Source organism: Schistocerca piceifrons, chromosome 11, assembly GCF_021461385.2.
Source record: "Schistocerca piceifrons isolate TAMUIC-IGC-003096 chromosome 11, iqSchPice1.1, whole genome shotgun sequence".
Taxonomy (NCBI): Eukaryota; Metazoa; Arthropoda; class Insecta; order Orthoptera; family Acrididae; genus Schistocerca; species Schistocerca piceifrons.
In genome coordinates this window covers 54,293,616-54,316,033 of record NC_060148.1, presented here as the reverse complement: position 1 = coordinate 54,316,033, position 22,418 = coordinate 54,293,616, and the positions used below count along the sequence as shown (strand labels likewise).

Below are 22,418 nucleotides of genomic sequence, written 5' to 3'. Positions count from 1 at the left end.
ATTACCTCCAACAGACAGACAGAAAGATGCAGTTGCTGATTTTGTGTTATGGTCAGCAGTGAATAACAACTGAATGAATCTTTATATGAGATTTTCCTTTAATCATTTAGTATCAGAGAAGAAAAACACAATGCAGAGTGTTTAGCGTATCTCAGTGTTTATGATGACATTATCGATTACACTGTGTGTTGTACCATGAGCTATAATTTTGCTGGTCATTCACTGGTCTATGTAAATACTGTGTGCAAAATGTGTCACAAATACAGTTAGCAGTGAAGAAGTGAAAAATTGAAACATCAAGCTTCACGTGGCATTTTACTGCAGACTCAGTGAAAATGTAGTAAGAAAAAAAAAACTTGTTTTTTTTTTCATCATTTTGTGAGAGTTGTCAGCCAGAAAAAGTTTAGTAAATAAGTGCTCTCATTCTCGAATACTGGGTGACTAAAGTAAGGGGTATTCGTGCATTGTGGATATATTGCTTTTTCATCCTCATCTCCGCCCTTTGATAGCTAGATGGTTACTACCTCCACAGTGATTCTTTCCATACAGTAAGTGGCATGTTCACCAACTTTGGTTGAAATCGGTCCACTAGTTTAGGAGGAGATGTGGAACACAGATACGTACATAGAGAATTTATGAAAGTACAGTGGACCAGAAAATCTGTGACATTATGCAATTACAATGTAGGACTGGAGGGAGTAGATTAAATTAAGAAAAAAAATAATTCCTTTTTGCAATCCTACACTGTACTGAGATAATGTTATGGATTTTAGGGTCCAATGCATTTTCATGCATGAATACATAATTTTTTTTGAAAATTGGTGCTTGAAAATCGCCAAGGACCAAAAATAAATTATCTATACATTCAAATGGTGTAACTTTTAGTTAAAAAGCTCCAATTATTTGTTGGATGTAGTCCATTCTCTACCTTTCCCTACAGTTTTTACCCCCTTCAGGTCCTTCTAGTACCATGGCAGTTACTCCTTGATGTCTTAATAGGTGTCCTATCATCCTGTCCCTGCTTAGGAGTTTTCAATACGTTGCTCTCTTCACTGATTTCATAGATAACTTCCTCATTCCTTAACTCGTCAGTTCATCTAATTTTCAACATTTTGTGACACCGTGTGTCGAATGTTTCAATTCTCTTCTTTTCCAGCTGCCCCCACCCCCTCCTCCCTCCCCCAGTCAATGATTCACTTCCGTACAACACTGCACTCCAAATGTAAATTCTCAGAAATTTATTCCTCAGATTAAAGTTGATATTTGATATTAGTAGATTTCTTTGGGCCAGGAATGCACTCTCTGGCCTACGCCAGTCTGCTTTTAGCAGCCTCTTCACTTTGTGCATGATGTATTACTTTGCTTCCAAGCAAGTAAAATTCCTTCACTTTGTCTCGTTTGTACTTATCAATTTTGATGTTATCTTTTCTGCTAATCTTGGGTTGGGCTGTTTGGGGGAAGAGACCAAACAGCGAGATCATCGGTCTCAACGGATTAGGGAAGGACGGGGAAGGAAGTCGGCCGGCATTTGCCTGGAGCTATTTAGGAAAACCATGGAAAACCTAAATCAGGATGGCCAGACGCGGGATTGAACCGTCATCCTCCCGAATGAGAGTCCAGTGTGCTAACCACTGTGCCACCTTGCTCGGTCTGCTAATCTTGTTTCTGGTACTTTTAAGGATACATCCTTCCCCAAGAATCATATGAAATGTCTGGTACCACCTTTTTTTGTATGAATCCGGATAGCTATTGGATGAGTCAGTGCTTCCTAGGGACTTGTATGTGTGTCTTTATACATATATTTCTGTCCAATTTGCAAAAACACTTGACATTCATTGTGAAAGCATACAGAATTTTCTGGAAGGACGTATATTATCATGATTGTCAGGGGATTGTTGTCATTAACAAAATTATGTACAGGTGCTGAGTTAGATGTTTAATCAAGAAATTGAAGTGTTAAATATCTGGCGGCAAATATTAAGAGGCTGTGAAAATGTTGGCATAAGTGCAGTTGATTGATGGTTTGACACAGAGAACATCAAATTCCTGAGAAACAGCTTAAAAGTTACTACCAAGCGATGTATTTTCATTTGTTATCTATTTTTATTTCCTCCTCTGTAATTAATATCATTTGTAATCACATTTCTAATTAACTCTTCAATTGTTTACATCACACAACTTTGCTATTTTCAGAATGTGACACCTTATTTGTAAATTTTACACATGTAGTCGGATACAGCACGAGATTTGTACTGTCACAGAATGTTAATAATCAAATCCAAACTGTAATTAATTATGTAACTAAAATACAGGGTGTTTATAAATGAATATCGGGGTTTTAATGCTTTATAATATTTATTACATTAAACTTACAGTTATAAATGATACGTCAAATGAAAGAGCAACACAAACAGTTGCATTTGGCACCAGTGCGCATGCGCAGTGAGCAATGTTTCTGCCGCGGAGATGGTGTTTTGTGTTTTGCAGTTTGCAAAGACTGAATATGTAGTTACTGTGCAACAGGCATTCCGGCTGAATTTCGGTTGTGATCCTCCCAGTGATAACAACATTAGTAGATGGTATCATCAGTTTGAAGATACTGGCTGCCTTCGTAAAGGGAAGAGCACAGGACGACTAAGAGTTAGTGAAGAGACTGTTGAGCGAGTGACAGGGTTGTTCACTCGTAGCCCAAAGAAATCAGTCCGGAAAGCTAGTCATGAATTACAAGTTCCCGTGTCAACTGTTTGGAAAGTTTTAAGAAAATGCGTACAACTATGTACTTACTGTTTACAGTTATTACAGGTTCTAAAGCTGGCAGATCATGGATTACATGCCAACTTTGCAAACGAAATGTTGTTTCATGACTATGAAGATTTTTTGGATCATGTTGACTTCAGTGATGAATCGATCTTTCACCTTAGTGGACATGTACCATATTTACTCGAATCTAAGCCGCACTTTTTTTCCGGTTTCTGTAATCCAAAAAACTGCCTGCGGCTTAGAATCGAGTGCAAAGCAAGCGGAAGTTCTGAAAAATGTTGGTAGATGCCGCCACAACTAACTTCTGCCGTCGAATATATGTAGCGCTACACAAGCATGCTTTGTGGGCACAAAAATAAATACTGGCGCCAAAACCTTTTATTTTCTCCGCCCCGAGTTTCGACCACTGCATTTGCATACATTATCCAAAGAAGTAAATACAATTTCCGTATTGTTCATCTTCGAATGTAGCAGAATTTCAATGTACTACGAAAATCCGACTGGCAAGACTGTTAGGGATGTTTGTCAATATGGCCAACTCTACGTTCCGAGTTTTTTCCTACCTGTGAGAAGAGATGGTTGCTAATAGGAACTGATGAAATGTGAATCACATGCAGTATTCTCTTCACCATAAGAATAATACGAATATAAACATTTTGTCATCTATTCTTTCGTGTTTGCTGCTATCTCATTTAAATCCTGTCTGCCTAATAAACTACGAAACTAGAGTAAGACAACAGCAAACGCGGAAGAATATACGTATCGTATCATGTTTATATTCGTATTATTCTTATGCCTAATAGTGATATAGTCAGAAATGAAGCACGGCAACTGACTAGATTTTAAATGTAAGGTGACTAATTTCTGCGCAGAATTTGCTGTACTAAAGAAGTGGCCGCAAAGATTTTCAAACGGAGAAAAATTTGCGCCTAACTCTCGTTCGGAACATGTTCTATCACACGCAGTCTATCATTTGGTTCTTGTTGATCATTATCAAAGAAAGCAGCAGTGTAAGTAACAACAAATAGCAGTCTCTTGCCATTGTTTCGCTAATGAGACGATTCCTCTTTTTTTTTTTAAGCAGCGGTAGCGCGCATAAAAGCAAGTCATGCCGCGAGCGGCGACAGGCCGTAAACATGCACTATCAGAATGCGACAAACAATGCATGACACAGTACAGTAATGCATTTTCAGCTTAGAGTGACGTAAACACCTATAACAAAAAAAACGGCACTTATCAGATCAAAGCAAAATAAGCAATCGATCCAAACCAGACGAAGCACGTGAAAAAGGAAGGGTACCCGTATAAATATGGACAGAGCGCCTGAGGCATAGCAATGGCTACCTGGTAAAGCTTAACTGCTAAGCTTACGACTCGAACCAAACTACTGTAGCTGTATCGTCTTTCATTCTGTGTCTCATATTACAATGAACCAACTTTGTTTCGATTTGGAGGTGCGGCCTAAAACTTTTCTCTCCCCTGAATTTCGAGTCTCAAATTTCAGGTGTGGCTTAGATTCGGGAAATATTTTTTTCCTTTATTTCGAGTCTCATTTTTCAGGTGCGGCTTAGATTCGAGTGCGGCTTAGATTCGAGTAAATACGGTAACAGTCACAATGTGCGCATCTGGGGCTGAGAAAATCCTCACAGGTGGTACAAATGCAACGCGATTCCCCTAAAGTGACTGTTTTTTTGAGCCATATCCTGGTGGAAAGTTTATGGGCCTTTCTTTTTTGGTGAACCTACTGTAACTCGCACTTCTTACCTTGATACACTAGAGCAATGGCTCTTCCCTCTGTTGGAATAAGATGAGCCAGAGAACTTCATTTTCCAGCAAGATGGTGCGCCACCTCACTAGCACAGCGAAGTATGCGACTGGTGGAACTTCACTCTACCCAAGCACTGGATAGGCCGCAAGGGGCCCAATGACAGGGCTTGCTTTGCACGGCCTCCACATTCACCTGACCTAACGTCGTGCAATTTTTTCCTTTGGGGCTTCATCAAGGTTCGTGTGTACATGCCTCCGCTACCAGCAGACCTCCCTGAATTAAGAAACCGGATTGAAGCAGCTGTTGCTACAGTCACTGAAGACACAGTTATCAACATTTGGGAAGAACTCTGCTATAGACTTGGTGTGTGCCGTGTGACAAATGGTGCTCACATTGAACATTTAGAAAGTTCTTGGTAAAACTGTTTGAATTGCTCTTTCATTTGACATATCATTTATAACTGTAAGTTTAATATAATAAATATTATAAAGTGTTAAAACCCCAATATTCATTTATAAACACCCTGTAATACAAGAGACATTATTGTAATTAAAGTTCAGATTGATTTTCACATTTAAAACTAGTGATGATACTATAAAAATTATGTCAATTAATATTGTATTTTATACCTTCATCAGCTGTAACACCAGTTTCTTTACATTTTGTAAATTTTAATTGTAACATCAAAATTGTACAAAATTAATAATGGGTTATTTTGAAGTTTATTGTTAAAATTCTATATAAAGCAAAGTAGCGATGCTGCAAGAGAGTTAGTTGTTGAGTTGTTTTGTCAGTCAGTCAAAGAGATCTGTGAAGTATGTCAGTCAGTGTTTTGTTAAAGTGACGAGTATGCAGTTCAGTTGTCAACAAATTTTGTGGAGTTAGAAACTGTTATATTCCTTCATCAAATGAACTCCAGGCAATAGAAAGTTAAGGTAAATGTAACGATCCGACAGGAACATTATATACTCCTATTTACTTTTCCCTTTCTTCTCTTCATTCACAATCTATACTCTCATTTCATTAGGCTGTGCATTCCAATCAATAGGTCCTGCAGTTCTTCTTTACTTTCACTGAGTCTAGCAATCTCTTCAGAAAATGTTGTATCGTTTCATCCTGAATTTTAGTTCCACTCTCGAACCTTTGTTTCTTATTCCCACCATCACTTCTTTGCTGTACAAGTTGAACAAGACTGCATCACTATCTTGTTTCTTACACATTACCTGTTTTGCCCTGTGGCTTAAGCACATTTTTTGCACCATTTACATTACTGGGCTACCTTTTACATGTTCAGCAACACAAAGAAAGAGGGATAAGTTTCCCTTAATTTACGTCTATAGTCACAAACTTTTTGTTAACAGATTTCCAGTTTTAGTCTATAATGACCATCATCAGATCTGCAGCAAAAAATAGGAAAAAACATAAATACACTCACAGATTGTCTACAGCTTAAAACAATAAATAGACCATAATGAAAAGTACTATATGCGTTTGTGCACTTTAAGTATGAAGAGGCATACCTGTTTTATAAAAACAATGTTTTTTAATATTGTTCTGTGCACTATCAAAGGTGTTTATTACTTATGTCATTATCTAGAATATTGGCAATTGAGTATATGTCAACTGCTGTCTCTTAACTTTTCCTCTTTTTAACAATCTGACTTTTGTTGTGTTCTATTTCATCACTTATTATTACTGTAATGCCTTTTATTCGCTATAAGCTCATAACAGACTTCAACTATTATATCCTCCTTTATTTTACACTGTTGAATTAATTATTGAAAACTAGGGTATGCCTACATTAGCAACATCTGGTGAACTTACAACACGAACATCTTGTGGCTACTGTATGGCAGCTTGTTTTGAACAGTAGTGCTACTGACAACATGACTCGTGCATATGATGTTATTTATATATTATTTGACGATGCTGGTGCTGATTTTGCATTTAACATTTGACGATGCCACTATGGCTGCAGTGCATTACGAATTCGTTTTTATAAAACTGGTATGTCTCTTCATACTTAAAGTGCACAAATGCATATATATGTCAATAGTAGTTTTCAATATAGTCTGTTTATTGTTTTTAAGCTGTAGACAACCTGCAAGTGTATTTATATTTTTTCCCATTTTTTGCTGCAGATCTGATGATGGTCATTATAGACCAAAACCGGTATTACTGTCCACGTTTAACACCTGTTGTAGTTATCTCATCTGTTTGTGACCATAGACGTAAATTAAAGGAAACTTATTGAATATGCGGGTCACTGTTTTATTCACAACAATGTTGCAGCTTGCGTAAGAAAGAGAGAAACAGAGCAACTGACATCAGACAGACAACAAAGGCAAGTGATATATTGGAAAGAGTGGAAGAAAGGAAAGAATGAACGAAAGAAGGCCGAGTTTAATATCCCGTTGACATTGAGGTCATTAGAGACGGAGGACAAGCTCTGATTGTATCAAGGATGGGAAAGGAAATTGGCCGTGCCCTATCAAAGGATCCCTCCCGGCATTTGCCTGGAGCGATTTAAGGAAAGCACTGTAAACCTAAACCTGGATGGCTTGCCAAACGTGAGTACAGGTGCTAACTGCTGCTCCATCTCGCTCGATAGAAAGAGTGAATACCTCGAAATGGCAGTGAGCTGGTCGTGTCGCTCGAAGAAAACATGGCAGGAGCTCAAAACAAATATTGGATTGGACCCAATTTGGCAAAAGAAACTGAGGAGAAGAACATCGGACAGGTGGAAAAGAGACCTACAAAAGACAGCCAGATTGAACTGGCAATGAGAACCTCAATATCAACAGAAATGGAGGTACCTGCAGGGATCCTACATTGCACGGCGACTCAAAGAGGCCACATCGCCAAATGAATGAATTGGCTGATGATGAATTTTCTATTCCATTCTTCTGCATGTTATTCCTGTCAGGAAGTTTAGATCACAAGCTGATTGTGCAACAATTCTAGCATTATCTGCCCATGTTATCTTCCAGATTTACTGTATGATGTTTTCCCAAATATCTGACGGTATGTCTCCAGTTTCGCAGGTTCTACATACGTCCTTGGACAATTGTTACCTTACTATCTATTAAAATAATAAAAGTGATGCAACCCATGTTTCAGTACCTTGTACAGTTTGATCCGTCACAGTTCCCCACAGTATCACAGCTTGGCGGACGGGATGGTGGCGGTACTGTCCCTCGTGGCAAGAGGTGGCGCTGGGCCGAGCACCCGTGCCACGTCATCCAGGGAGCGTGCCAACGCCGTGCAGAACTTACTGCCCGACGTCTCTCTGCTCGCCCGGAACACCAGAACTGTGAACTGAATGCTGCGGCAAAACAAAACGCAGGTCAGGAGGTGCTGACCGAGTATCAACAACAACAACAATAATAATAATAACAACAATAACAACAATAAATAATGTTGTTGTTATGGTCTACAGTCCAAAGACTGGTCTGATACAGCTCTCCACGCTACTCTTTCCTGCAAAACCTTGTCGTCCCCAAATAACTAACCCAACCTACATACTTCTGAATCTGCTTATTCTATTCACCTCTTGGTCTCCCTGTACAATTCCTACCCTCCACACATATCAGAATGTGTCCTATCAACCGATCCCTTCTTTTAGTCAAGTTGTGCCACAAATTTCTTTCTTCCCCAGTTCTATTCAGTACCCCTCCATTGTGTTAACAGAATCTTCTGTCACTTCTTGGTAGAACAACATTATAATAAATTAAAAGCACCAGTTTGCTTTTGTTCTACAATATTACTTTTATTGTTAACCAGTTTTTGGCTTACGAGGCCATCTTCAGACATTTACTGACAAGGGGACCTCCCCATCGCACCCCCCTCAGATTTAGTTATAAGTTGGCACAGGGATAGGCCTTGAAAAACTGAACACAGATCATTCAAGAAAACAGGAAGAAGTTGTGTGGAACTATGAAAAATAAGCAAAATATACAAACTGAGTAGTCCATGTCCAAGATAGGCAACATCAAGGAGAACGAGAGTGTAGGAGCACTGTGGTCCCGTGGTTAGCGTGAGCAACTGCGGAGCGAGAGGTCCTCGGTTCAAATCTTCCCTCGTGTGAAAATTTTTCTTCCTTTATTTTCGCAGTTATGATATGTCCTTTCTTTCACTGAAGTCTCTGTTCACTGTAATAAGTTTAGTGTCTATGTTTTGCGACCGCACCGCAAACTTACAGTTCGAAAAATATTCATTGACCTTGTTATGGAAGTCGCGAGCTATATTTGCTGGATTCATATTGCCCACGGAATACATCTCACGTATTTAATGCACTCCCGTCCAAAGTAGCAAACAGTCAACTGCCAGCCAGGGAGCCTCGTTAGCAGGAATACTCCTCTTCCATGCGCTGTTGTCGACTGACGTCATGCGTTTCGATGTTTGTTTAGGTGTAGCATCCTCATGCTACGGCGCAGTTACCTCGCATCGGACGGATGGACAGACAGATAATAATTTCTGAAAATAAAAAAAATAAACTCTTCACTCGAGGGTAGACTTGAACCAAGGACCTCTAGAACTGCAGCTGCTCACGCTAACCACGGGACCATGACGCTCCTAAGCTCACTTCATCCTTGATGTTGCCTATCTTGCACATGGACTACTCAGTTTGTATATTTTGCTTATTTTTTTCATAGTTCCACACAACTTCTTCCTGTTTTCTCGATTGATCTGTGTTTAGTTTTTCAAGGCATATCCACTGTGCCAACTTATAACTAAATCTGAGGGGGGTGCGATGGGGAGGTTCCCTTGTGAGTATTGTCACCAAAGCAGTTACAATGTTTGCAAACAACACTGGACGAGAAGTAACACGTCGAGACTGAAGTACAAACATACAGTAAGTAACATCTTTGACAGTGTGACGGTAATGCAATGAAAAAGTAAAAACTGAATAGTATATAAATAACAATGGAGTAGACAGGAAAACCATCAACACAAAATAGGAATAGCATGCCTACATAACAGTTTCTATTAATAAACCCAACTAATAAAATGAAATTAGTAGTACACAAGGCTACATCAGGAGGTATGAAACATGGAGAGTAATACACAAACCAATTAAAAGAAGAGGCAATTATCAATGTAACTACAGAATACATAAAGAACTTAAGCAATATCAGTAAGATAAACACAAATAAATAAATGCAGGAAAATGGAGGCATTTGAGGGAACTTACAGTAAATGCAATTCTTGAGAGTGTGGTGTTACTGCATTTTAACATTAACATTACAATCAAAACAGTTTGCATTAAATAAATGAACAAAGTAAAATACACTATTGGCCATTAAAATTGCTAAACCACGAAGATGACGTGCTACAGACGTGAAATTTAACCGACAGGAAGAAGATGCTGTGATATGCAAATGATTAGCTTTTCAGAGAATTCACACAAGGTTGGCGCCGGTGGCGACACCTACAACCTGCTGACATGAGGAAAGTTTCCAACCGATTTCTCAAACACAAACAGTAACTGACTGGCGTTGCCTGGTGAAACGTTGTTGTGATGCCTCGTGTAAGGAGGATAAATGTGTACCATCACGTTTCCGACTTTGATACAGGTCGGATTGTAGCCTATCACGATAGTGGATTATCGTATCACGACATTGATGCTCGCGTTGGTTGAGATCCGATGACTGTTAGCAGAATATGGAATCAGTGGGTTCAGGATCGTAATACGGAATGCCGTGCTGGATCCCGATGGCTTTGTACCACTAGCAGTCGAGATGAAAGGCATGTTACCCGCATAGCTGTAATGGATCGTGCAGCCATGTCTCAAACCCTGAGTCAACAGATGGGGTCGTTTGCAAGACAACAACCATCTGCACGAACAATTCAATGACGTTTGCAGCAGCACGGACTATCAGCTCAGAGATCGTGGCTGCGGTTACCCTTGACACTGCATCACAGACATGAGCACCTGCGATGGTGTACTCAACAATGAACCTGGGTGCACGAATGACAAAACGTCATTTTTTCGGATGAATCCAGGTTCTGTTTACAGCATCATGATGGTCGCATCTGTGTTTGGTGACATCGCAGTGAACGCACATTGGAAGCGTGTATTCATCATCGCAATACTGCCGTATCACCTGGTGTGATGGTATGGGGTGCCATTGGTTACACGTCTCGGTCACCTCTTGTTTGCATTGATGTAACTTTGAACAGTGGACGTTACACTTCAGATGTGTTACGACCCGTGGCTCTACCCTTTATTCGATCACTGCGAAACCCTACATTTCAGTAGGATAATGCACGACCGCATGTTGCAGGTCCTGTACGGGCCTTTCTGGATACAGAAAATGTTCGACTGCTGCCCTGGCCAGCACATTCTCCAGATTTCTCACCAATTGAAAAGTCTGGTCATTGGTGGCTGAGCAACTGACTCGTCACAATACGCCAGTCACTACTCTTGATGAACTGCGGTATCGTGTTGAAGCTGCATGGGCAGCTGTACCTGTACATGCCATCCAAGCTCTGTTTGACTCAATGCCCAGGCGTAAAAAGGCCGTTATTATGGCCAGAATACGTAGGAAGAGACAGTGTGGGAAGTAATAAACAACAGAGATGATTATATGAAGTTTAGGAGAGAGGAAGTGTTGAGCTGTCTCTGGTCATTTGGGATGAGATCTGGACTGTGAGTAAGATGTTTGTTAATTTCCAGGGCTTCCAGTAGGCTGAGTTGCCTTTGTTTGCTAAGTGAAGTACACGGGACACTGGCTGGTAGTTGTGACCCTCACTCAGTACATGCACAGCAAATGCAGAGTCGAAATTCTGCAACCTCCAGCTGCGTTCATGTTCAGCCAACCTAGTTGCTATGTCTGCTTCTACTTCAGTCTAGATGTGTTACTTCTCTTCCAATGCTGTTTGCAAACATTTTAACTTCTTTGGTGATAATACTCAGTAAATGTCTGAAGACGGCCTTGCAAGCCGAAAACCGGTTAACAATAAAAGTAATATTGTAGAACAAAAGCAAACTGGTGCTTTTCATTTATTACTTCCTCATCAGTTTCGTGATCTACCTATCTAACCTTCAGCATTGTTCTGTAGCATTGGATTTAAAAAGCTTCTATTCTCTTCTTGTCTAAACTGTTTATGATAAATCTTTCACTTCCATACACAACTACAATTCAGACAAATACCTTCAGGAAAGATTTCCTAAAACTTAAATCTATATTTGATGTTAACAAATTTTGCCATCGCTAGTCTACATTTTGTATCATCTCTACTTTGGCCATCATCAGTTATTTAGCTGCCCAAATAGCAAAAAGTATCTACTACTTTAAGCGTCTTAAAAATCAAATGGCTCTGAGCACTATGGGAGTAAACATCTGAGGTCATCAGTCCCCTAGAACTTAGAACTACTTAAACCTAACTAACCTAAGGACATCACACACATCCATGCCGGAGGCAGGATTCGAACCTGCGACCGTAGCGGTCACGCGGTTCCAGACTGTAGCGCCAAGAACCGTTTGGCCACCCCGGCCGGCTTTAAGTGTCTTTATTTCCTAATCTAATTCCCTTAGCATCACCCGATTTAATTTGTCTACATTCCATTATCCTTATCTTCCTTCTGGTGATGTTCATCTTATATGCTCCTTTCAACACAGTGTCTATACTATTCAACTGCTCTCCCAAGTCCTTTGCTGTCGGTGACAGAATTATGTCATTGGCAAACCTGAATGTTTTTATTTCTTCTTCCTGAACTTCAATCCCTTCTCCAAATTCTTCTTTTGTTTCTTTACTTCTCGATCAAAGTACAGACCGAAGAACATCGGGGATCGACTGCAATTGTGTCTCACCCTCTTCTCAAACACTGCTTCCCTTTCACGCACCTCGACTCTTGTAACTGCTGTCTGATTTCTTTACAAGATGTAAATAGCCTCTAGCTCTGTGTATTTTAGCCCTATCTTTAGAATTTCAAAGACAGTATTCTAGTCAACATTGTCAAAAGCTTTCTCTAAGTTTATAAATGCTATAAATGTAAGTCTGCCTTTCTTTAACCTATCTTTTAAGATAAGGAATGGGGTACTAGCAATAATAATAACAATAATAATAGTAATAATAATAAACCCCATGGAGGCCCGGAAAAAGAATAGGCCTTCGGTATGTTCTGCCACTCGTAAAAGGTGACGAAAAGAACATATCACTAATAGTGTGATTAGTTGCTTCAGGACAGAACTAAAGAAGCCTCGGACAAGCGCTGTCATGGTCGGGAACGACGCTTGAACCCTATGCCCATCCACAATGGTAACGACACTGCTAGCCACATGGAAAATGATTTAAATCCAAATAGAGGTGTTTTGCAGGATATGCTTCCTACAACCACTCTAGAAGGAAAACAACGACAGAGGATGAGATGGTCAGATGAAGTTAACCAACACCTCAAGTTCTGTTATTACCAAGCAACAAACTTAGGAACCAACACAACTGGATACAGATCACAAGTATACACAAAATTTATTACCAGATACCCTGAATTAAAATTTTTAACAGAACAACGACAAGCTGATCAGATCCGCATAATAATCAAAAATAACAGGATGCCCCAGTCAGAATTAGAAAACATCAAACAACAAGTACAACAAATACTGGAACAAAATAATGTGCAATCAGAAGAAAAAGAAAATACAGTAATGGACTCAAACATCCCAGAACAAACAAACAAAGAACAACATGCATCAATTAAACACTCAGAGGAAAACGAAATCTTAAGACAGCCACCAGAACAAGCACAAACAGAACATGAAGTGACACACGTTAGATGTAGAAGAAAAATTTCAGCTAACATATATAGAATACAAAGACACAAATACAGACATTAGACCATTCTTGCATAGACCACCAAATAATCCACAAGCCGAAACAACAATAACAACCATCAACACAATCATACACAACAAAATAAATGAAAATACAACTATGGAAGAGTTACAACTACTGGTTTATAAAGGAGCACTCACTACACTAAATATACATGCTAAGCAGAGATCAGAACAAACCAACACACAGAAGAAACCCACGAAACCAGCATGGGAACAAAGGCTACAGATCAAAATAGAAAAACTGAGAAAAGACATCGGACAGCTAACACAATTTATAAGAAATGAAATATCAGACAAAAAACAAAAAAGGTTAGGTAAAATCTCACAACAAGAAGCGATAGAGCAATTAGGTGAAAAGAATCAGAAATTACAAGCATTGGCCAAACGACTTAGAAGATACTAAAAAAAAGTGAAGATAGAAGGAAACAAAACCAAACATTCAACACAAACCAAAAGAAATTTTATCAGACAATAGATAACACACATATTCAAATAGACAACCAACCAAACATAACAGACATGGAACACTTCTGGAGCAACATATGGTCAAACCTGGTACAACATAACAGGCATGCACGGTGGATACAAGCAGAAACAGGCACATACAAGATGATACCACAAATGCCTGAAGTGATCATTTTGCAACATGAAGTCACCTGAGCAATTAATTCTACGCACAATTGGAAAGCCCCTGGAAAAGATAAAATAGCAAATTTCTGGATAAGGAAGTTCACCTCAACACATTCACATCTAACTAAATTATTTAACAGTTACATTGCAGACCCATACACATTCCCTGATACACTTACACATGGAATATGCCTACTCCCAGATAATTTATGGAATTAACTGCTTCCAGTTGCTGACCTGCTATAATGTAGCTAAATGATAAGGGATTTCTTTCTATGTATTCGCAGCACATTACACTTGTCTACATTGAGATTCAATTGCCATTCCCTGCACCATGCATCAATTCGCTGCAGATCCTCCTGCATTTCAGTACAATTTTCCATCATTACAGCCTCTCGATATACCACAGCATCATCCGCAAAAAGCCTCAGTGACCTTCCGATGTCATCCACAAGGTCATTTATGTATATTGTGAATAGCAACGGTCCTATGACACTCCCATGCGGCACACCTGAAATCACTCTTTCTTCGGAAGACTTCTCTCCATTGAGAATGACATGCTGCGTTCTGTTATCCAGGAACTCTTCAATCCAATCACACAATTGGTCTGATAGTCCATATGCTCTTACTTTGTTCATTGAAGACTGTGGGGAACTGTGTCAGACGCCTTGCGGAAGTCGAGGAACACGGCATCTACCTTGGAATCCATGCCTATGGCCCTCCGAGTCTCGTGGACGAATAGTGCGAGGTGGGTTTCACACCATCATCTTTTTCGAAACCCATGCTGATTCCTACAGAGTAGATTTCTAGTCTCCATAAAAGTTATTATATTCGAACATAATACGTGTTCCAAAATTGTACAACTGATCGACGTTAGAGATATAGGTCTATAGTTCTGCACATCTGTTCGACGTCCCTTCTTGAAAACTGGGATGACCTGTGCCCTTTTCCATCTATCTAGAGAGAATCTTGCCAACTGTAGAAAATCCTCATACTTTCAATGAGGTTTCCAACTTTGGAAATAAAAAAAAGTCTGCAGTGACCAAGACTTGAGAGTATGGACGATGAGGCACCACAGTCGTTTGATTTTTTTTGTGGAATAGTTGTGCACCAAAAGGAATGAATGTGTGGTTGCATTAGCATACTTCAAGAACCATAAATTGTCTCACCAAATTTCAGGCTACTTCATACTCATATTTTCTTGCAGGCATCACAACATATCCCAAAAGTACCATGAATTAACAGTTTCTCCCTGTGGCATGAATTCATGATGAACTTATCCTTGAAAGTCAGTGAAAACTATCAGCACGGCTTTGACATTTGACCTGACCTGTAGCTCTTTTTTTGGTCTCAGAGAACCTTTCTCGACCCACTGTGAAAACTGAACCTCAGTGTCAACATCATACTTGTGGACCCACATCTCATCACCAGATGTGATTCTTTTAAAGAACATTTCGTTTTCATTTGTGCGATCCAAAAGCTCTGGACAGACTGCAAAGCGAAGGTCTTTCTGGTCTCGACCGGTAAGCTGTGGTCGAACTTGGTGGCAACACGGTGGTGTGTCGGGATTTCATGAAACGATCCAACTGAAATATTATATACTTCAGCAGACGGTCGGTCTTCAATTAGCGTGCACAGTTTTGTTGACATTTGTCGCACGAGCACCGTAGATGGACGTCGAAAGGGTTCCTCGACAAGAGTCATCTTTAACTTCCGACTGGCAATTTTGCAACCGTGTGAAGAATTTCAACACAGCTTAAGCACTCATCACTAAAGGCTTCCTATGCAATTTGGTGTGTCTCTGTACAGGTTTTCTCGAGTTTCACGCAAAATTTAATGTAGATTCTTGTCAACTTAAAATCTGCAAAACTGTGTGACACACCCTTCTATTTAATGCAGCACTAGACAATAACTAACAGACATACAACAATTAAACTTCCGTCAGTTACACATTTAACACAGGCGTGTATAGGGATGCCAACTGAATTTTGCTCCAACACACAATCAATGCTCCATGAGACTCAGAGGGCCATACACACGGGTTCCAGGTAGATGCCGTGTTTCTTGACTTCCGCAAGGCGTTCGATACAGTTCCCCACAGTCGTTTAATGAACAAAGTAAGAGCATATGGACTATCAGACCAATTGTGTGATTGGATTGAAGAGTTCCTAGATAACAGAACTCAGCATGTCATTCTCAATGGAGAGGAGTCTTCCGAAGTAAGAGTGATTTCAGGTGTGCCGCAGGGGAGTGTCGTAGGACCGTTGCTATTGACAATATACATAAATGACTTTGTGGATAACATCAGAAGTTCACTGAGCCTTTTTGCGGATGATGCTCTAGTAGATACAGAGGTTGTAACAATGGAAAATTGTACTGAAATGCAGGAGGATCTGCAACGAATTGACACATGGTGCAGAGAATAGCAATTGAATCTCAATGTAGACAAGTGAAATGTGCTGCGAATACATAGAAAGAAAGATCCCTTATCATTTAGCTACAATATAGCAGGTCAGAAACTGGAAGCAGTTAATTCCATAAATTATCTGGGAGTAGGCATTAGAGGTGATTTAAAATGGAATGATCATATAAAGTTGATCATCAGTAAAGCAGATGCCAGACTGAGATTCATTGGAAGAATCCTAAGGAAATGCAATCCGAAAACAAAGGAAGTAGGTTACAGTACACTTGTTCACCCACTGCTTGAATACTGCTCACCGGTGTGGGATCCGTACCCGATAGGGTTGATAGAAGAGATGGAGAAGATCCAACGGAGAGCAGCGCGCTTCGTTACAGGATCATTTAGTAATCGTGAAAGCGTCACGGAGATGATAGATAAACTCCAGTGGAAGACTCTGCAAGAGAGATGCTGAGTAGCTCATTACGGGCTTTTGTTGAAGTTTCGAGAACATACCTTCACCGAGGAGTCGAGCAGTATATTGCTTCCTCCTACGTATATCTCGCGAAGAGACCATGAGGATAAAGTCGGAGAGATTAGAGCCCACACAGAGGCATACCGACAATCTTCCTTTCCGCGAACAATACGAGACTGGAATAGAAGGGGGAACCGATTGAGGTAATCTACATCAACATCTACATCTACATCTACATCTACATCTACACTCCGCGAGCCACCTTACGGTGTGTGGCGGAGGGTACTTATTGTACCACTATCTGATCCCCCCTTCCCTGTTCCATTCACGAATTGTGCGTGGGAAGAACGACTGCTTGTAAGTCTCCGTATTTGCTCTAATTTCTCGGATCTTTTCGTTGTGATCATTACGCGAGATATATGTGGGCGGTAGTAATATGTTGCCCATCTCTTCCCGGAATGTGCTCTCTCGTAATTTCGATAATAAACCTCTCCGTATTGCGTAACGCCTTTCTTGAAGTGTCCGCCACTGGAGCTTGTTCAGCATCTCCGTAACGCTCTCGCGCTGACTAAATGTCCCCATGACGAATCGCGCTGCTTTTCGCTGGATCATGTCTATCTCTTCTATTAATCCAACCTGGTAAGGGTCCCATACTGATGAGCAATACTCAAGAATCGGACGAACAAGCGTTTTGTAAGCTACTTCTTTCGTCGATGAGTCACATTGTTTTAGAATTCTTCCTACGAATCTCAACCTGGCGCCTGCTTTTCCCACTATTTGTTTTATGTGATCATTCCACTTCAGATCGCTCCGGATAGTAACTCCTAAGTATTTTACGGTCGTTACCGCTTCCAATGATTTACCACCTATGGCATAATCGTACTGGAATGGATTTCTGCCCCTACGTATGCGCATTATATTACATTTATCTACGTTTAGGGAAAGCTGCCAGCTGTCGCACCATGCATTAATCCTCTGCAGGTCTTCCTGGAGTACGTACGAGTCTTCTGATGTTGCTACTTTCTTGTAGACAACCGTGTCATCTGCAAATAGCCTCACGGAGCTACCGATGTTGTCAACTAAGTCATTTATGTATATTGTAAACGATAAGGGTCCTATCACGCTTCCTTGCGGTACTCCCGAAATTACCTCTACATCTGCAGATTTTGAACCGTTAAGAATGACATGTTGTGTTCTTTCTTCTAGGAAATCCTGAATCCAATCACAAACCTGGTCCGATATTCCGTAAGCTCGTATTTTTTTCACTAAACGTAAGTGCGGAACCGTATCAAATGCCTTCCCGAAGTCCAGGAACACGGCATCAATCAAGGTACCCTCCGCCACACACCGTCAGGTGGCTTGCGGAGTATGGATGTAGATGTAGATGCGAAGTCACAAATATTCCAGAATTTTTTGAACAGACCTTGTAATTGGCAGTGTGTAACACATTAAGGGAACTACGAATAGGTTCAGCCACAGGTACGAAATCACTCTGCAGCCACCAGTGCGAGTGCGGTTGCAGCCGCAGCAGCCCACAAGAGACACCGTGTCGCTCCTCTGCTCACCTGCCTGCCGTGACGCTGTAGAAGCAGCCGTAGCCGTCGAGGCACATGGGCGCGACGCCCCCGCTGACCGGCGTGTAGCCCACTAGGCTCGTCGACAGCACGAAGTTCCCGTTGCCGCCGCTGTGCCAAACAGAGAAGGTATCAATTCACTCGAGTTCACATAACTGTACTACAAACGGGTCTGTCAAGAGCACCATTTTGGATTCCCGAGGCAGACACCTATCGACGGTGAAAGGTTAGCTCGGCGCACTAATCTGGAATTTACACAGCGTGTTCCGGTGGCTGACCCGAGAAAAGCGTATTTCGTGTCACGGTTCGGAAATCGACCACAGTTTTACGGGTGTCTGGGGTAGCGATCAGTTCTTTATAGGTTTTCGTTTATTTCGGTAATGCAATTTTCATTTTACACTATAGGTCAGTTCTGACATTGTAATTCTGTCAGAGCAGCAAAGGACTTGGAAGAGCTGTTGAACGGAATGGACAGTGTTTTGAAAGGAGGATATAAGATGAACATCAACAAAAGCGAAACTAGGATAATGGAATGTAGTCGAATTGAACCGGGTGATACCGTGGGAATTAGATTAGGAAATGAGACGCTTAAAGTAGTAAAGGAGTTTTGCTATTTGGGGAGCAAAATAACTGATGATGGTCGAAGTAGAGAGGATATAAAATGTAGACTGGCAATGGCCAGGAAAGCATTTCTGAAGAGGAGAAATTTGTTAACATCGAGTATAGATTTAAGTGTCAGGAAGTCGTTTCTGAAAGTATTTGTATGGAGTGTAGCCAAGAATGGAAGTGAAACGTGGACGATAAATAGTTTGGACAAGAAGAGAATAGAAGCTTTCGAAATGTGGTGCTACAGAAGAATGCTGAAGATTAGATGGGTAGATCACATAAATAATGAGGAGGTATTGAATAGAATTGGGGAGAAGAGGAGTTTGTGGCACAACTTGACTAGAAGTAGGGATCAGTTGGTAGGACATGTTCTGAGGCATCAAGGGATCACCAAGTTAGTACTGGAGGGCAGCGTGGAGGGTAAAAATCGTAGAGGGAGACCGAGAGATGAATACACTAAGCAGATTCAGAAGGATGTATGTTGCAGTACGTACTGGGAGATTAAGAAGCTTGCACAGGATAGAGTAGCATGGAGAGCTGCATCAAACCAGTCTTAGGACTGAAGACAACAACAACAACAGGTCAGTTCATTCTGTCATTGTCCTGTCCCACATATCATCATTCTGTTCATTCACCTCTTATTGAAACAAATTTACATCCATGTGGTTCTCTCACATCCACATGTGTTTTGAGCCATTCTATATATTCCTGTCATACTATAGACTTTCTGCAAGTAAAAGGATTATTTTGGATTTCTAGCACCAGGTATTTCATTGGAATACTTGTATTAACTGTACTGAAATTTGAAACGTAATTTTGTAAATCACTTTTGTAACAATAAATATCTAACATTATTCCTTTTATTTCTCTGAAATGTATTACTATGAACTGACAGAATGAAATTGTGGGTATTATTTAGCGATCAGAGTTAACAAGCCCAATCAGTTACATAGTAACAGCAATTACTTGTACATCAGCAAACAAAATAATAACATGCCCACGAACCACGGACCTGGCTGAGATAGGGTAGCCTGCGTGTCCCAACGATACAGATAGCCGTAACTTCAGAGCAACCATCAAGAAGTGGGGGCCAGAGGGGAGGAGGCATAATCTGTAGAGAGGCCAGAATAATCCACAGTTCCTGGGCAGCAGTAGCCTTTCTAGTTGTTGCAGGGGCAAAAGTGTGGACAATTGACTGATCCGGCCTTCGAACATCAACCAATGTGGCCTCGATGTGCTGGTACCGCATGTGGCTGAAAATGTGGGGAAACTATAGCCGTGATTTTTCTCGAGCGCATGCAGTTCTACTGTATACTTAAATGATGATGGCATTCTCTTTGGGGAAAATATTCTGGAGGTAAAACAGTTCCCCATTCAGCTCGCAGGGCAGGCACGACTAGGAGGGATGTTGTCTTCAGGAAAAATAAAACTGTCATTTTACAGGTCAGAGTGTGGAATGTTAGATCCCTTATTGAGTACCTAGGTTAAAGGATTTTGAAAGGGAAGCTGGTATGTTGAAGTTAAATATAGTGGAGAGTATTGAAGTTTGGTGGCAGAATGAACAGGACTTCTGGTCAAGGGAGTACAGGGGCTATAGGTACAAAACCAAATAGGTGCAATGCAGGATTAGATGTTACAGAATAAGAAAATAGGAATTCAGGTAAGCTGCATAGAAAATGCATCATCGTAGTCAAGATAGGTACGAAGACAACTCCCACCACAGTAGTACGAGTTCATATGCGAACTATCTCTGCAGATGACAAAGAGATTGAAGAATTATATTATAAGTTAAAAGAAAATATTCAAATAGTTAATGGAGAGGGAAGTTAACTGTGATGGGAGAACGGATTTCGGTAGTAGGAGGAAGACGAGGAAGAGAAGGAAAAATACTAGGTGACAATGGATCTGGAGAAAGGAGTGAAAGAGGAAGCTGGCAGTTAGAATTTTGCAGAGAGCATAATTTAATCATCACTAATAAGTAGTTTAAGAATCATGACAGAAGGTAGTACACATGCAAGACAGCTGGACACACGAACAAAGGGAGATGGCACAGTGTTTGGCATGCTGGTCTCGCATTCGGGAGGACGACGCTTCAGATCTGCGTATAGCGATCCAGATTTTAGGTCTTAAGGGGCTCCGGAAAGGCTAAAAAATCATGAAAAGTTCAATTTTTACTTTTTTGCGTTTTCTGATTCTGCAGACTATTACCTTTTAATAGATATACAATTTATTCGATTCCGAAGACTACAACTATTTTTAAATTTTTTTTTGAAATGTGTTCTATGTGGGCGTGACCCACTGTGGCGCTGTTAAACTGCTGTCAAATTGTGTTATTATTAACGTCCGTGTTCATCAGGTACATTTTAGTGATGTGAGATAAAGTATGTGTTGTGGCTAACCTGTGATGGTTCAATATATATCGCTGGTGTGATTGTCGATTGTTTAATGTTTATTTACTCTGTCGTTATCTCGAAAATATTCATAATTAATTCTGTTTCTTGAGTCTCTGTTTTGTTGAAGTATAATAATGAGTAAAAGTAAAGTTATTAGAAATCCTCTGAAGGCTTTTAAGAAAAGAGAAATGTTGGAAAGCCAAAGGTATGTGTTATTACTGTAAACAATAAAGACGATAACCAAGTGAGTGAACCTAACCTCTCAAGTACACCTGCCCATAGCAGTCAAAGTGGGAAAGAAAATACTTCAAAGAAGAAGCTTGGTTCAATGAGTGAAAACTATGAATGTTTTATGGGCGAATCGGATGTAAATGAAATATTTGATACGTCGGTTCTCAAAGGAATTTTTTCAAACTGTGTAAGATGTATTCATTATAGTGAAGTTGGTCTGGAACACAATAGTGTTATATGGTCGAGAATCCCCAAGACTGTATTTGTTGGAATAGAAACACGTCACTTTGGCGTGTATGATGCTGTTGCGACTTTCAATGATGGCAACATTGTAAGGTGTAAGGTATTTAGAAATATGGGAATGAAGGTAGGTTCTAACATGGTATGAGCGATGCTTGCTTTAGACAAGGAACGCCTTTGGGCTGCAGACAGGGCTGTAAAGAGTCTAGAAATACAAGCAAGAGTAAACAGGAGGAGGAACAAGAGGAAGCTGGAGGAGGAGTTTGCAGAGGATGAAGATAATCCATCCTAAGGACCTGGAATGCACTAAAAAGTTAATCCAATCTTTGTCGCTCGATTCCCAAAACTTTTATTTTCTCATACTAATTACATGTTTTCTAAGGATCTTCCAAACATATTTGTTTCAAACTTTCAGTAAATGTTACACAGTACCTTCCGCATAATTTAACACAGCCTTTTTTAAAAAAAACTGTATATTTTTGAATATATAAATAAAAAATTGC

General features: G+C 40.3%; 1 protein-coding gene across 3 annotated transcripts in view; it reads right to left on the bottom strand.

Annotated features, from left to right (window-relative positions):
- Nucleotides 1-22,418, bottom strand: part of LOC124720113 (peroxisomal carnitine O-octanoyltransferase) — a 245,074-nt gene that overhangs the window by 10,450 nt on the left and 212,206 nt on the right. For all 3 annotated transcript variants that reach the window (XM_047245407.1, XM_047245409.1, XM_047245408.1), the window contains exons 12-13: nt 18,437-18,556; nt 7,652-7,853 (exon numbers count right to left, since the gene is read on the bottom strand). In XM_047245407.1, the coding sequence (XP_047101363.1) occupies nt 7,688-7,853; nt 18,437-18,556 (286 nt within the window). In that variant the 3' untranslated portion in view covers nt 7,652-7,687. The remainder of the gene's footprint in view (nt 1-7,651; nt 7,854-18,436; nt 18,557-22,418) is intronic.